The 17350-nt window shown below is 33.7% G+C and overlaps 1 protein-coding gene across 4 annotated transcripts; it reads right to left on the bottom strand.

Annotated features, from left to right (window-relative positions):
* LOC133674926 (DNA repair protein recA homolog 3, mitochondrial-like) lies at positions 1-14086 on the bottom strand. Of its 4 annotated transcripts, XR_009835282.1 has the most exons (9): positions 13738-14086; positions 13484-13544; positions 13068-13285; positions 12640-12727; positions 10710-10882; positions 10167-10313; positions 1557-1688; positions 906-1367; positions 666-803 (listed from the first exon to the last, which is right to left on the bottom strand). XR_009835282.1 is itself a non-coding variant. In XM_062096222.1 (8 exons), exons 1-8 carry the CDS (start codon positions 13780-13782, stop codon positions 414-416), a joined length of 1254 nt encoding a protein of 417 aa, XP_061952206.1. In that variant the 5' UTR covers positions 13783-14081; the 3' UTR covers positions 1-413. The 4 variants fall into 4 exon arrangements, 3 of the variants coding, with proteins under 3 accessions (XP_061952206.1, XP_061952207.1, XP_061952208.1); XM_062096222.1 differs by lacking the exon at positions 906-1367 and having other exon boundaries at positions 1-803; positions 13738-14081; XM_062096223.1 differs by lacking the exon at positions 906-1367 and having other exon boundaries at positions 1-803; positions 13484-13541; positions 13738-14081.
* Between the last annotated feature and the right edge of the window lie 3264 nt (positions 14087-17350).

Raw genomic sequence — 17350 nt, 5'->3', positions numbered from 1 at the left:
TGCATTGAATAGGATACTGCGCTAGATTTTTAATTACTACATAAAAAAAAAAAAAATTGGCCCCATTCACAGACATAATTTAGGTGTACATTTCATGAAATATGGCAATAGCCCTGCATTTTCAGCAGTAGCTCATCTAGACCCGCAAAACTTTGATCCATTCTAGAACCAAAACCTACACTGACGATTAAAAAATCTCAGCTGCGGCACAATCATAAACCATGTGTCCTGTCACAAACTAGGGCAGTTTTTAGTTATAATAAACCTGATGCCTTCCGAATCCTTCAATTTGTGCCCACTGGAAATCCTGGTGCTGTTGATGAGCAGGAGATGGGATGACAGGACTCCATAGAAAACCGGGCGATGCCATGGGATTTAGCAGAATAAACCTCCATCTACAGTTCTGAGGTCGTTCACGTATATGCTTCAGCTGCGGCAAATACTTCATCAGTAGAATCAGGTGGGATGGTTTCTTGGGTTGGTTCTCCATCTGTAGTCTCATCTTTCAGTTCTTGATCAGTCTCAACTTCAAGTAGCTTCTCCCTGAGCTTCATCATAAGCTCTTCCTGGACATCATCATTATGAGCTAGAAACTCCCTCAATGCTTCCTTGCCATGGTACTTGCGACCATTACAGTCATAAAATGCACCATTTTTCTTGATGAATTTGTGTTTCACTGCCAATTCTATGATCTCCGATTCACGACTTATTCCCTTGCCAAACTCAAGCTCAAATTGAACAGTTTTAAATGGAGGGGCAAGCTTATTCTTCGCTATCTTCACTTGAACTTGAGTTCCTGTTGTCTGCAAAAGAAAAACAAAAGTAAGAATCAACACTTTGACACAAAGAAGACAAAGTAATACGAACCTCTGTAACCAAAAATGTATAATTGTTGAGATTTAAACCTAATAATCTACAATCTGCACTTCTTGCTCCCCCCACCCCATCCCTTCACCATTTCTGAACAAAAAAACAAAGAGTAAACCAGCTTCAATCCAAACAAAGACAATGTATAGTCAAAAGTCACGAGATCCGAGGTCATTCATTTCACTTGTTTACTCATCTTGAATGAGACATAAACCAATTGTCAACAACAATCTTCTAAATGTCTTCATGGGCGACTAAGCATGCAGAGGTGGTTAAAACAAACAGATCTCAAGCCAAGAAACAGTGAGGGAACTAACAGTCACTTCCAGAAAACTCTCTGTAAAAAGATACACTGATTTGCAAAATAGAGGAATCCATCCCTCCCTTTTCAATTCCTTTGTCAACCCTATTTTTTTCTGCCATCATAGATCAAGCCTGTATCCTGTTCAAGCAAAAGCTTATACCAGCAAGTGTCTTAAGCTTTGTTGCATGTCTGGCACCTTGTTTGAAAAACAATGAACAAGACCAGAATCAAAGCCAAGAATATATTGTCTAAAGGAGCCCAAAGCAGGGTGGAGCTAATGCAAATTTAGTCTATTCCACCTAGTGTGGTAATTAAGTATCACAAAAGTTCCTCATCTTGACACGGTTTCAAATTCACGGGTTGAGAAAAAGATAAACAGCCATACCTCTTCTCCCTTCTTGATGAACCCTACCCTTCTCATGTTTAGGCGTACAGAAGCATAGAACTTCAGAGCATTACCACCACAGGTTACTTCAGTGGGCCCACCAAATCCGAAAGTTGAAAGCTTAGCTCTCACCTGTTGACAGATAAAGTTAACGAACCAAGCATTACACACACACACACACACACGCACATCATATTGCAATAAATTCTGACGGTGCCTGTATAATTTCATGCCATTACTAGCACAGCCAGTCTCAATTCCAATTACAATGGACTCATGATCAGCACACTAATTTATACATGGATCTAAAATTCATATCCAGAATCATGGAGGCATTAATATCAGAAAAGGGTAAGCTCGATATTGATTGCTTACTTTTGACTATGCTGCCAGGGCAACAAAAGGGAAGGAATTAAATTACACGTCAAAGAAAAAGATACAAGAAAGAATACATAACGAAAAAAGAAGAAGAGAAGAATACTCTAAAATCTGAATAGATTGATAAAATAACAAAGAAAGTCTATATAATAACCCTAGCACCCTTATTTATACATAGTTAAAGCCCTAGATCCTTGTAGGAATAGGATTTCTAGTCTTGGGCTCCAATTAAAATAACTTAACCTCCAAGGAAATACTTTAAAAGTCAGATGCTAATCAAACGACCCTAGATTAATTAAACATCCTCAATATCATAAGCAAAATAAAATAAATTATAAACACAACTCCTGTATCATTCTCTGTGAGTAGGAAGAAACCCATCCTTGGACCAAAACCATTCTTGCCTCGATCTCATGTGTCCAATCAAGAATCACCAACCCATTTTCTTTCTTCACTCCCAAGTGTACAACAATTCTAGAAATTAGCTTAAGTTCCTCCATAAAAAAGCTTGCACCAGAAACATCTACTGGCAATTTTTTTTTCTCTTCCATCAATTTCCAGAGTAATGAATAGCAAAGGTTAACTTGCTTCATCAGTATGTGTTGTATCCATCTATCCTTAGTACAATTCTACCTTTGTGATGATATCAAACGTGTAATCAAAAGAACCAACATAGTTTAAATCATTGTATTTCTTTTGTTGAGCAACTTTCATGTTCTCTTTACACTCGACAACTAGTTTTTCAATGAGGGCATCAATGTGAAAAGGAATTGAACTAGCTTAGAGTCTCAAATCAAATAACTTGGGTCCTTTACCTTTGACATATCCCTCTTATCCATAGCTTGCTTGAAAGACAAATAGCTTGTCCTTGCCTATTGGCTGGGAGTTTATCTAGCTATTTAGACTAAAGGGAGTGTTGGTCTTTCAGTTAGAAAGGGTCAACACAGTAGATACGTTTTTCCATTTAGAAATTTTTTTAAAGTGCCAATAGATTTAGTACGAGTTGAACCTTTCTTATTCTTGGTCCTCTCTAATACAAGCTTGCTCTCTTATGCGCTTGCCTCAGATAACTAGTAACATTCTTTAGGCCCTTCTAAATGAGCACAATCAGATCAGGGGAAGAAATGCAAAGGACAAGAAAATCCAACTCAGTCTTGTCCTATTAGTAGAACTACTACTAGTCTTCTAAGCTTATTAGTTATTTTGTTATCATGCTAGGTAAAAAGGAAAGCTTAATAAAGACTAGTTTATAACTACTGTGGAAATCAGTCTCAAAATCAGTTAGGATCTTAGAGAAATCTTAGTATATATGGTTTAGGAAAGAGAATCTGGTATTAACTATCCAGATTCTCTAGATTATTGCTTTCTAGTTTAGTGTAGGATACTTTCCTATCTAGTATTTATTTCTTGTTTTGAGGGTCAGTAGGTTAGCTTTTCTTCCCTATTTATTGTACAAACATACTGCTGGTAATATTAAGAAAAGAGAAAGACTTCTCTCAAAATTCTTCATGGTATCAGAGCCTACTCTTGAACCCTAATCTACTTCTCTAAGGCATGGCAGCAGCAGGACAAAGCTCTCTCTCTGAGGTGACCTCACAGCCAAGAACAACCTCTCATGGCAGCCTTTCAGGAGGCACTGAAGGCACATCACACCAAATCACAGGACACAAACTCAATGGATATAATTATCTTCAATGGTCATCATCAGTCATGATGTTTATTTGTGGAAAGGGCAGAGATGACTACCTCACAGGGGATATCATCATACCAGAAAAGAATGATCCCATGTTCCGAACATGGAAGACTGAAAATCATATGGTAATGTCATGGCTGATCAATTCAATGACCAACGAAATTGGAGAAAATTTTCTCCTATATGGAACAGCAAAGGAAATCTGGGAAGCAGCAAGAGAAACCTACTCAAGTTCTGAAAATACATCAGAACTATTTGAGATTGAGGCAGTGTTACATGATCTACGCCAAGGAGAACTTTCTATTACTCAATACTTCAACACTCTCTGCCGTCATTGGCAGCACCTAGATATGTTTGAAATTCACAGCTGGAATTGTTCTGAAGACACAGTCCTATATAGAAGAATTGTTGAGCAGAAAAGAACTTTCAAGTTTCTTCTTGGGCTCAACAAGAACCTTGATGAAGTCAGAGGAAGAATAATGGGAACCAAACCTCTTCCAAATCTCAGAGAAGCATTCTCTGAGGTTAGACGTGAAGAAAGTAGAAAGAAAGTAATGATGGGACCTCACAACTCAGCTCATATAATGGAAGGATCTGCCCTTGCTGCTCGAGGCTATTCAAACAGCAACTATGATAATCGACAGAGGAAAGGAAGACCCTGGTGTGATCACTGCAACAAACCAGGACATGTCAAGGAAAACTGCTGGAAGATTCATGGCAAACCTGCTGATTGGAAACCATCAAAATCAATAAATGACAAAGACAGACGTGCCAACAATGTTATCTCAGATAACAACCAAGATAAAAACACCATTCTGCCAACAGAAACAAGTCCTTTCAGCAAGGAACAGCTTGAGATCTTACAGAAACTCTTCAGTCAGAATTCACTATCTCAACCAAGTATGTCAGCCTCTGGTTCTGGATCTGGACTGTTAGCACAAAAAGGTAAATTTTCAACAGCCCTTACTGTTAGTAAGAAACACTCAAGCCCTTGGATCATCGACTCCGGAGCATCAGACCATATGACAGGAGATGCCACTCTTCTTAATGAATACAATCAGTGCACTAATAATTCTACAGTCCGTATAGCTGATGGGTCTTCCTCCCAAGTTAAGGGAATAGGCCTGAGTAGACTCTCAAGGGACATGATCCTAAACTCTATTCTCCATGTTCCTAACCTAGACTGCAACCTACTCTCAATTAGCAAATTGACTCGTGACCTGAATTGTGTTGCTAAATTCTTTCCTCATTTGTGTATATTTCAGGATTTGGATACGGGGAAGAAGATTGGCAGTGCTAAGATGTGTTCTGAGCTCTATCTACTCAAAAGTGAGATTCCTCTAAGGCAAACTCAAAACAGAAGCTATGTATCATCCAAGGGTCAGTCAGCTTTAAATTTTCATGTCAATAAAGATAGTGAAGTTCTATTATGGCACTATCGTCTAGGTCATCCAAACTTCATGTACCTTGAAAGGCTGTTTCCATCCTTCTTTTCCAATAAAAGCTCACAATCCTTCAAATGTGAAATATGTCAACTCTCTAAACATGTTCGCAGTAGCTATCCCACCATTTCATATAAACCATCACATCCTTTTGCAATGATTCCCTTTTGCAATGATTCATAGTGATGTATGGGGCCCCTCACAAGTGCACAATATAACTGGAACTCGGTGGTTTGTCTCCTTTGTTGATGATCACACTAGATTGACTTGGTTATTCCTTATGAAAGAAAAATCTGAAGTCGGCCAAATTTTCCAAAACTTCCATGCCATGATACAAACCCAATTCCAGACTAAAATCCAAATCCTAAAAACTGATAATGCCAAAGAATATTTCAATTCTAGCCTTAATACTTATTGTCTAAATCAAGGCATTATCCATATAAGCTCGTGTTAACACTCCACAACAAAATGGAGTGGCTGAAAGGAAGAATAGACACCTATTGGAAGTTGCTAGATCCCTTATGCTTTCTACTCATGTGCCAAAACAATTCTGGGGAGAAGCTGTACTCACAGCAACCTATCTCATCAACAGAATGCCTTCCAGAGTTCTAAACTTCAGAACTCCCAGCCAAGTCCTTCTACAAGCCTTTCCACACACCAAACTACTCTCTTCCTTAGACCCTAAAGTATTTGGCTGCTCAGTATTTGTTCATATACACCATAGAGGAAAATTAGACCCTACCTCCCTCAAGTGCATTTTTATAGGATACTCTCCACACCAAAAGGGTTATAAATGTTACTCTCCTGTTCTCAAAAAGATCTATACTTCTATGGATGTCACATTTTTTGAACATCAAGCATACTATCCCAAGTCTGATCTTCAGGGGGCAACCATGAGAGAATATCAGAATTGGGATATACAATCTGATCATGTAATTAACTCAGGAGACAACCCACAGAATCTTGTCCAAAGTCATTTGAGTCCTTACACTACACCTCCAGCCTCAATCCAATCAGTCCCAGCACCACCAACCTCAGTCCAATCTCCTGACCAGATTCATCCTACACCAAAACAGATCACAAATCATGAGCTTCTTATTTATTCTAGAAGAAAAAAACTTGGAAAGGAGATAGAGCACACAATACCTCTTGCACATGACCAAGATTCAGAACCAAGTCCAGATTCTGCCCCAATATACTCAGGTATGGAAACTTCTGACTGTGAGAATACTGCCTCTGTTATTGATGATTCAAATATTCCAATTGCTTTGAGAAAGGGTGTTAGATCATGCACAAGTCATCCCATCAGCAAATTTGTTTCATATGAAGGGTTATCACCAACCTATCATGCATTTGTTTCAGCCATTGACAGTGTACAGATTCCTAAGTCTATTGAAGAAGCTCTCAAAGATTCAGGGTGGAGAAAGGCAGTGAGTGATGAAATCAGTGCCTTAAACAAGAATAGAACTTGGGAAATTTCTGAACTTCCACCTGGAAAGAAACCAGTTGGGTGTAAATGGTTATTTACTATCAAACATAAGGCTGATGGAAGTATTGAAAGGTTAAAAGCTCGTCTGGTTGCAAAAGGGTTTACTCAGTCCTATGGAATAGATTATCAAGAAACATTTGCTCCAGTGGCCAAACTTAATACAATCAGAGTGCTTCTGTCGCTAGCAGCTAACAAAGACTGGCCATTACATCAACTAGACATCAAAAATGCTTTCCTTAATGGAGACTTGGAAGAAGTATACATGGAGATTCCTCCAGGACTAGAAACATCCTCCAACGTCAACAGAGTATGCAGACTGAAAAAATCACTATATGGACTCAAGCAATCCCCTCGGGCATGGTTTGACAGATTTACAAAGACAGTAGCACAGTATGGATATTCCCAATGCCAAGCAGATCATACACTGTTTGTAAAAACCTCTCCAGAAAAGGAAATAGCAATCCTAATAGTATATGTGGATGACATCATCTTAACTGGGGATTATGAGGAAGAACTGGTGAGACTGAAGAAACTTTTAGCCAAGGAATTTGAGATCAAAGACCTTGGGTATCTCAAATACTTCCTTGGCATGGAAGTGGCACGGTCAAGGAAAGGTATATATGTTTCTCAACGAAAATATATCTTGGATCTGCTAAAAGAAACAGGAATGCTTGGATGCAAACCTGCAGACACTCCAATGGATTCAGCAAAGAAGATAGGAGCAGAAAATAAGAGTATACCAGTGGATAGGGGGAGATATCAAAGACTTGTGGGTCGACTCATTTATCTCTCACATACCAGACCTGATATTGGCTTTGCTGTCAGTTTTGTAAGCCAATTCATGAACAACCCGACAGAAGATCATATGGCAGCAGTTAATAGAATCTTGAGGTACCTAAAAATGACTCCTGGTAGAGGCCTTCTATACAAGAAATGTGACAACAGAAATATTGAAATCTACACAGATGCAGACTGGGCAGGAAACATTATAGATAGGAGATCTACTTCTGGATATTGCTCCTATGTTTGGGGAAATCTAGTAACTTGGAGAAGCAAGAAACAACATGTGGTATCTAGAAGCAGTGCAGAATCTGAGCTGAGAGCTCTAGCTCTTGGTATCTGTGAAGGGATGTGGATACAAAGATTACTTAAAGAACTTGGCATGGAATCATTGACACCTATCCAGATGTATTGTGATAATCAAGCAGCCATAAACATAGCAAAGAATCCAGTTCATCATGACAGGACAAAGCACATTGAAATAGATCGACACTTCATCACAGAAAAGATTGAGAAGAACATTGTTCACCTCATCTACACTCCAACAAAATCTCAGATTGCAGACATCCTCACCAAAGCTCTACCAAGAACTAATTTTGAAGAATTGAGTCACAAGCTGGGCATGTATAACATATACAACCCAGCTTGAGGGGGAGTGTGGAAATCAGTCTCAAAATCAGTTAGGATCTTAGAGAAATCTTAGTATATATGGTTTAGGAAAGAGAATCTGGTATTAACTATCCAGATTCTCTAGATTATTGCTTTCTAGTTTAGTGTAGGATACTTTCCTATCTAGTATTTATTTCTTGTTTTGAGGGTCAGTAGGTTAGCTTTTCTTCCCTATTTATTGTACAAACATACTGCTGGTAATATTAAGAAAAGAGAAAGACTTCTCTCAAAATTCTTCAGTTAGCATGTTAGCTCACTAATAGTACTGATAGAAAAGATTACGGGCTTCTTAAACACAATAAGAAACTCTAAAGATGGAAGAGACAAAAATAAAGAGGACTCCCATTCGACGCTAGAACCGGATGTGCTTATGCAATTGGATAGACAGAAAGCAATTATCCTTTCACAAACAAGAGATGGTGGAACTTCAACTAATTCACTAGTTTTCCCAACCTTGTCTGATATCTTGTTAAGAAATTGAACTTGAGCCTAACTGCCTTTTAACTAGTGCCCCAGCTGCAACTCTTTGATACACCACTGAAAATTAGCTTGCCCAGGCTTGACAACTCCTTTGATTTGCTTACTAGAAAGAACATGGCTTTCAATTGATTTACTCCTTGCTTGGGTACATTATAACGATTCCATGGATAGTTTTGTTTGACATCATGATGAAGGACATAGCTTATGACTATTGGCTTTGATCATGCCACTAGGCATTTGATTTGGACAATCCACAATGATTCAAACACTTCGTCGCATCTTCTACACAGATACAGTGAAGATCAGAGAAATCTCCTTTGTTACCTGCTGGTGTGTCATTTCTTAACTTATCTGGCACAAGCCCAAAGGTGCTGACTAATACCTCTTCTTCACACGAACCCATTCTAACTAATCCACTCCTACTAACACAAAGGGTAAAGGCACGCCTCATCCTACTTTCACTCTACTGTTTCAATGGTAGCTAGATTGTTTAGTTTTATGTTAGTTCTATTTTCTCTAGATCTCCTTGTTCTGTTGAATCTTACAATTCAGTACGGATTTGATTTGATTCAATACAATTCATTGAGCTTTACAAGTCCTCTCGAATAGAAAATTGAAATAAAATGCATAATTTTAAGAGAGGTGGTAAGAATAGGAATGCTAAGTCAAGAGGTCATGTATGTCAACATGTAAACAATCTTCTTCAATAAATATTTCTACTAGAAACTTAAATGAATTATAAATTAAATTTTCACAAAAAAAGAAAACAGTGAAAGAAAGCAAGAGTGTCAAAGACAAGGAACTACAAAGATTACATCAATGTTGGGGAAGAGCAAGATTATTGAGTCTTTAGAATAATCAAGTAGCAATGAACAATATGTTGAATTTTGAGACTTAAGTAATTAAATGACTAAGAACTAAAAATTTAAATGACAAGATTTACTATGTTATTTATATTTTATTAATGTCATTATCATTTGTTACTAAATTTTATGATTCACAATTTTATAAGATTCACAATCCCAAAAATTGACCTTTTGATTCACGAGTCAAATCTCAATTTGACAGCCATTACACACAAGTTCTGGCCAAAACCTTGAACAAGCTCTAATGTAGGTCAGCCACCACAAGCATCAATTAGGACTACTAAATAAACCAAAGATACTTATATATATATATATATATATATATATATATATATATATATATATATATATATATATATGGGGATTGTTTACATTAGTTAATCATTACATTCATGTACAAGCTCAAATTCATTCAAGGAGGTAGTAAACGAAGCTTCTACATTTTTTTTGGCAGGATAATAAACTTGAGCCCAACTCACTTGATTTTAATTTGAACAAACCAAGCCTGAACAGTATAATACTCAACTCAATTACAATCCTGGCATGCAATTATTTTACTCTACTGAGCCAAATTGACAGCCTGAATGAAAACTCATATGAGAAGTTTCTTTGATTGGGACAAAAATCCATTTGGCATGACATCTGGACCAGATTTGGTAAATGACCAATCTTTAGTTAGTTTTGAATGCAAATAACTCCTGGGTCTTTTAAGCCAGTACCTAAAATGAATGTGCAAATACATCTTTATAGTTTCACGGTAAATCAGTACAGATCTCCTAAACCTATAATGATAGGAATACTTCAAAATAGCACCTGATTGATAAAGATCAGAACAGTCTGTGACTGTGATAAAGAGTGGCTCAGTTTGCGAAGTGCCTGGCTCATTAATCTGGCTTGCATTGCCATATGAGCATCACCCATCTCTCCATCAAGTTCGCTTTTAGGCACAAGTGCAGCTACCTGTCATTATTCACAATAGAAAAATAAAAACAAGACTTAATTCCAAACTGTAGTCTGAAATTCAATGGTATGGATAATTCTAAACAAATAAACTTTAACAAGCATTGATGTCTAATACATGTGCGCTCGCGCTATCTGCAGCAAAAGCTGCAGGCATAACGGTTAACACAACTCTGCTAAGATGATAACCATTAAATAGGACATATGAGAAGGTGAGTAAGAGGGGGATGGTAAAGTGAATGAATTATCTTACCAAGTATTACATTATACAAACACTGATTCATTGACTACAAGAAACTATAACTACAAAGCCTCATCCATTGAATACAAGAAACTATAACTAAGAGAGGACTTGATAACATGTAAGATTACGAGCCAATAAAGCACCTTACTTACACTATCAACAACAACGACATCAACAGAACCACTCCGGATGAGAGTGTCCACAAGACTGAGAGCTTGTTCGCCACAATCAGGTTGCGAAAGAAGCAAGTTCTCAGTGTTCACCCCAATAGCCTTAGCTAATGATGAATCAAGGGCATGCTCAGCGTCCATAAAAACACAGTAACCTGCAAAGAAGTAGACATGTTAATGCCATGGAAGAATTGAAATCGAGTCCTTGACAATTCAGCAAAATTCTTTGACTTAAAATCCTCTGAAACAATTTACAGTATCCAATATTCTACGTATATGTTACTAGAGAAAGATTAATACTTGAATCTTATTCTGAACTTACTAATAAAATAGCTTGACAACTTAATGACGTATGGTACAAAAATTGACATGTCATGTCCTTACCTTATATTTTCATTATAAATAATGTATTTGTGGGATTCAAACCAGGGCAGGTGTACACCTCCTAACAGCCCAGTTTGAGGAAATGATGGCCCTGTTAGTCCTAAGAGCATCTCCAACTGGAGAGCTAAATTCAAAAAAACATCCTTTTAACTTTTGTTTCTTCTTTTAAGAGCATCTCCAATGCAAAATGCTAAATTAAAGAGCCAAATTGATAAAATGGCTTTTTAAATAGTATAAATATAGTTTTTTTTTTATTATGTGCATTTCAATGGTAAAAAGCTATTTAGAAAGGCCAATTATATTTTAATATATTTCATGTTAATTTAATTTTAATATAATTATATAACTAATTTAGATATTTTATATAATTATGATGTTATTAATTATATAATTAATATGAGTAATTTATAAAAGTAATATAAATTTGAGAGAAGGGTGAGGCTTTTAAAATTTACAAGTTTCTTTCCATTTGCTTTTAAAGGAAAAAAAAAACTGTTGGCCAACGACTATAAAAATAGCTGTTGGCAACGGTACTTCTATTTGGCCATTTCTACATAAACATGTAGAAATGATTTTGCACATGTTGAATAACTATTTTTGCTATTCATTTACCTGCGCCGTTGGAATTGTTAGAGCATCTCCAACCGGAGAGCTAATTGAAGAGCTAAATTCAAAAAAGCGTCCTTTTAACTTTTGTTTCTTCTTTTAACAATTCCAACGGCGCAGGTAAATGAATAACTAAAATAGCTATTCAACCTGTACAAAGTCATTTCTACATGTTTCTGTAGAAATAGCCAAATAAAATTACCATTGCCGACGACTATTTTTATAGCCGTTGGCCAACAGTTTTTTTTCCTTTAAAAGCAAATGGAAAAAAACTTGTAAATTTTAAAATCTTGTATTGTGTCTCACCCTTCTCTCAAATTTAGAAAAACAAGAATCAATTATTCTCCGGTTAATTAATAACATCGGTTGTGTTAATTAGCTGAAATTAAAAGGTATATTTATTTAAAAGTTTTTTCTATTCTCTTTTCTATTTGTTGATTTTTTAGACCTTTTGTTGTTAATTTGATATTTGTGATGGTTTTTTTCAAAGTTTGAATTTGAATTTACTTTTAAAAAAATAAATTTTTAATAGTAACATATAAAACTGAAAATTAAAAATATTCATATAAATAAATTTTAAATTATATCTTTTAACTTTCATATTACTTCATTAATTTTATATTACTTTTATAAATTACTCATATTAATTATTAATAACATCACAATTTATTATATATAAAATATCTAAATTAGTTATATAATTATATTAAAATTAATTTAACGTGAAATATATTATTGGCTTTTCTAAATAGCTTTTTACCATTGGAATGCATATAATCAAAAAAGCTATATTTATATTATTCAAAAAGCTATTTTATCAATTTGACTCTTTAATTTAGCATTTTGCATAGGAGATGCTCTAACAATTAGCTACTACTGCCATAAGAATTAAAATAAATCTTGTAGGCATTTAAGAAGTAACCTCCTTGCTTTTGTGCTTCAGCAATTACATGTAAAGCAAGAGTGGTTTTCCCAGAAGCCTCCGGACCAAAAATCTCCACCACACGACCCTGTTGAAATCCAATTTCGATATGTAATACACAGCCAAAAAAAAACACAAAACTGTGGGGTTTGATTCTTGTTTGCATTAAATATATGGAGGTTCAGAATTCACAGAACAAGAAATGAACTATCAACTCCAACCCTAAACATTCAGTTAAAGCACAATAAACTCAAAATAGATCTCCTCACAAAACTAATACACTTTTAAGCTATTTCAAGGGATAAAAATTGCAAAACAGTAACCAGTCAAAGCATTTTTTGTTTAAGAAACTTTATGCAGTACAAAACAGAGTATTGTTAACAAAAACAAAGCAACAAAATGCTTGAATGAAAAATGTTCAGTCATACCTTTGGAAATCCACCACATCCAAGTGCTATATCAAGAGCAAAGGAACCTGTAGACACGACTGGAACATATTTGGGAGCTTCAGAGCGGCCAAACCACATGATAGATCCCTTTCCGAATTGACTAGTAATTTGATCAAGGGCTTGTTGTAAAGCCAAATCTTTCTTTGACGTATTTTCTTCACCAGACTCGCTTCCATCTGACTTGGATTTTCTTTTACCTTATCAATATTGGTTTTTAATAAGATAAAAAGGTAGACATTTGTTACAAATCCACAATGTTGCCTGAGAAATGAAAAAAATAAATCCACGCCATTACTGCGTGACACGGCTTGTTAATTACAATTACATAATTACTCATATGAACTATAAACTCTTAAGTTTCAGTATAACTTGTCCATTTCATCAACTTTCAATACCTTTTGTAGCGAAATTGCGTGTCTGAGAAGAAGTTCCCAGCACAACTCTCCTTAGTCCCTGCTATATATATAATTCATTAATTAATACACGCAAAACAACCCTGTTTAAACAACAAATATAGAATGAAACATGGAGAGTTTCACCAAAAAAATCAAGCGTATGGATGATAATACTGAACTAGGTGAAACGAACAGTAGTAAAAATGATTAGGCACCTTAAATAAACATCAAACAGAAATGTAGAGATAAGGTACCTCGGGAACAAAAAGAGCGCGTCTCAGAGTAACAAGCCTCGCCATGGAAATTAATTTTTTCTTTTTTTCTTTTGTTGGCGGATTGTAATGGTAAAAAGAAAGAAGCGAAAAGCAAGACTAGGAATATACTTACTTATTATTGCATGCCAGAAAATAAAAAATAAGACAGAGTTTAAGAGAATTTTAGAAAATGGAAAGATTGAGGTTCTGGCTTCTGAGTTCTGTCTCTGTGCCCTATTTTTAGGGTTTTAGGGTTTATTTCCCGCCATTGATTTTCAGTGAGCTCCGAGTAAACGGATGGATTAAAATCTCGAGTTAACCGATGCTTCTCTTTCCGAGTAAAAGGTGTTGGGTATCTATTGTTGTCTATTTTGCTACACAATTAATTAATCTGCTTGTGTTTTTTTTTAAAAAAATAATATGGATATATGAATTTTAAAATTAATCCTAAAATTTAATTTACAGTAATCAAATTAGCTTACTCGAATCCTGATCAATTAATTAAGTTACTTTTCTCAAGATTATCTGTTTGTATTTTTAAAGTTGCTGATAAATACTAATGTATTGTTACTGTCAATGCCATTCTGTAACATTTCTGCATCATGACATTTTATTTTGGTATTTTAAAAATATTTTATTTTTTATTTTAAATTAATTATTTTTTAATGATTTTTAAAAATTTTAATGTATAAATATCAAAATTTTTAAAAAATAAAAAACATATATTATTTTAATATATTTTAAAAAAAAAACAAATAATCACCGCCACCCTATCAAACATTTTCTTCATGGTTTATTTTGTAGCCCTTTTGAAATCAATTTTGGCTTTAGCTTTCCATGATTCTATGTATCTATTTCCCATCATGATATAAGGAAAATTAAGGCATTAAAAGTAAAAATGTTATTGTTGCTGCTGACAGGTAATTAATTAATCATGATAATACTTGAGTGATAGCTTTCCGTAACTTCTGCTCCTGCTGCAAATGCTGCTACTTGAGTTGTTTTTGTTACTATTGAAGTCACTAATCTAGCTGCTATAACTACTTGTATTTTTACTTGGAATATATATTTTAAGATGATTGAATTATATATATATAATTTACTTGGAATATATATTTTATATATATATATATATATAATAAATAATTTACTTGTTATTTTAAAATTTTAAGATTTGTTTTCACCATCTAAATTTATATTATATTTTTTATGTCGTGTTAAAAATATATTTTTAACAACCTTGGAAGAAAACTTATCAATGTAAGAGTCCCAAAAGAATTAAATATATCTATCAAAATTTTGACAAAATTTCTCCAAGGTCTCAAGTTGTCAATTATATCTTGTTACACTTACATACATGATTTTAAAAAATAATCCAATTATCCTAGATCTCACACCACATCAATAATACTTTTCATTTCACTTCAACATTTATAATTATCTTCATAATTAGTTATGAAACCTAAAAAAAAAAATTTAAAACATAACCATCAAGTCATAGAAACATCATATTAATAATTTGTTTGTTTATGTCATGCATTAAAAAATAGAGTTAATATAATTAAATAAGATTACAATCCATCTCAAAATAGAATACATTACTTCTAGTCTATAATAATAAAATTGGATAAGCAAAAGACAACTAGTATAATTAAGAAGGTCATGTAAGACAAATATAATTATTATAAAAATGCATTAATAATAGTCGTGTTTAATTTTTTTAAATTGTTGATTATACATCCTTGTTTTATTTCTATTTAATTATTATAACCCCTTTTTTCTTCTTTGTATTTAAGACCTTGCTGATGCTGATAATCTTGCCAGCATTATTAGTCTCCCTTACCCGGGATCAACTAATTAGAACTAGAAATTTATGTTGATATTAATATGCCCTATTGATATCATTAGTTATCCTGGTCCGGAATAACTAATCAATCTCTTTCCGGGTATTTTAAGTTTATTATTTGAAAATGTTGATGTTAAAAAAATCTTTTAACATCATTAACCTTCCTTTAGGAGCAGCTAATCAAGTTTTATTGAAAATATCGATATTAATATAATCCACTGACATTATTAGTTATCTAAATACCCAAAATAGCTAATCATGTTCTTTCAAATACCTTAATTGTGTCACTTTCTAATACGAATGCTAAGAATCATTTGACATCATTAGCCTCCATTAGCTAATCAATTATTTCTTTCAAGTGCTCCCTTTCTTCTCTTCTTTTATATACCATTCTTTTATGCACTTACTTATATAATAATATCATAATAAATGAATAAATTTCCTAATAACGACATTAATATAACATAACAAAGTTGTAGAGGTATTGGGCACTTACCTATTATGTTAGAAGCTTCTCTTCCGGCTCGAGTAAGTGGCACAACTATCAAGATATCCCCTGCGAATCAATTTTTTTCCACATTGATCAGCACAACCCTTAACAAACTCAATAATATAAAAAGTCACTATTATGTTTAACTTTTTATTCTCAATGTTCCATTTCAATTTCCATTGGAATTAGTTGTATTTTACACATAACTTCATCATTTAAATTTCTTACTAAAAATCTAAATAATTAATCATATATAATCATTTCATCATACTTTCATTTATATCTTCCCTTGTTCATTTATATTCTTATTACACAATATATCATATCTTGAAAGAAATCTCCATACTAACTTAAAAAATATGATTAATTCAACTATTCTTTCATCATTTTCAGTCGGACCTAAGAAAAAAAAACATGAACTTATTAGTTTCTAAATTTTTTCTTTTTGAGGAACCATTTTCCTCATTCTATTGTTTAACAATTTCTTCAATTACACTAAACTCTCAATTTATTGAACTCATCATCATTAAGTGAAATAACATCAAATACTAAAAAATCATCTTTAACATCATTCATAACACAATTTGTAAAATTTATAAAGAAAAACTACTATTCATTACTCTACACATGGTTGGCCACTTAAGGTCTCAAAAATCCCCATAATTTAGAATTTTAGAATTTAGAATTTTGCCCCACAATTCCTTTAATTCATTATTTTGTTATTTTTCTTAAATTTCTTCTAACATTTAATACTCTTCTTTATACTAACTTGGTCCAATTTCCTTTTTTTATTTTCAAAAGAATCCCTCTAATTATTATTTATTTTATTAGAATAAAAACCCTATGATGTCTCATTTATCCAATTTTTTTTTAAAAAAGTTCCTAGGGCTTACAGTCAAAGCCGGATAGTTAAACTTCAATAAAAAAAAATTCTTTTTTTTATCTAAACATTTGATGTAACAACCCCAATTTAATTACACAACATTCTATATATCTATTTTATTATTATTGAAAGTACAATATTTTTTTTATTCAATAAAAAGTCCGACATAGTTTCCTCTATATTTTTAATACCAAGTTATTGACTCCATAATTTTCACAACTTGCAAATAGTAATTCTAACGTTTGTCCCACTATCCTGTTATTTGGGACTTCCTTAACTTAACCATAATAACAACTTCCCATTTTCTAAATTATTCACTCAAATAAAACAAATATTATATTATTCCATAAATATTATGAATAATATGACAAATAAATCAATTGAACATAAGTCA

Source organism: Populus nigra, chromosome 15, assembly GCF_951802175.1.
Source record: "Populus nigra chromosome 15, ddPopNigr1.1, whole genome shotgun sequence".
NCBI lineage: Eukaryota > Viridiplantae > Streptophyta > Magnoliopsida > Malpighiales > Salicaceae > Populus > Populus nigra.
Note: the sequence above shows the minus strand (reverse complement) of the source record. Positions and strands in the feature narration are given on the sequence as shown.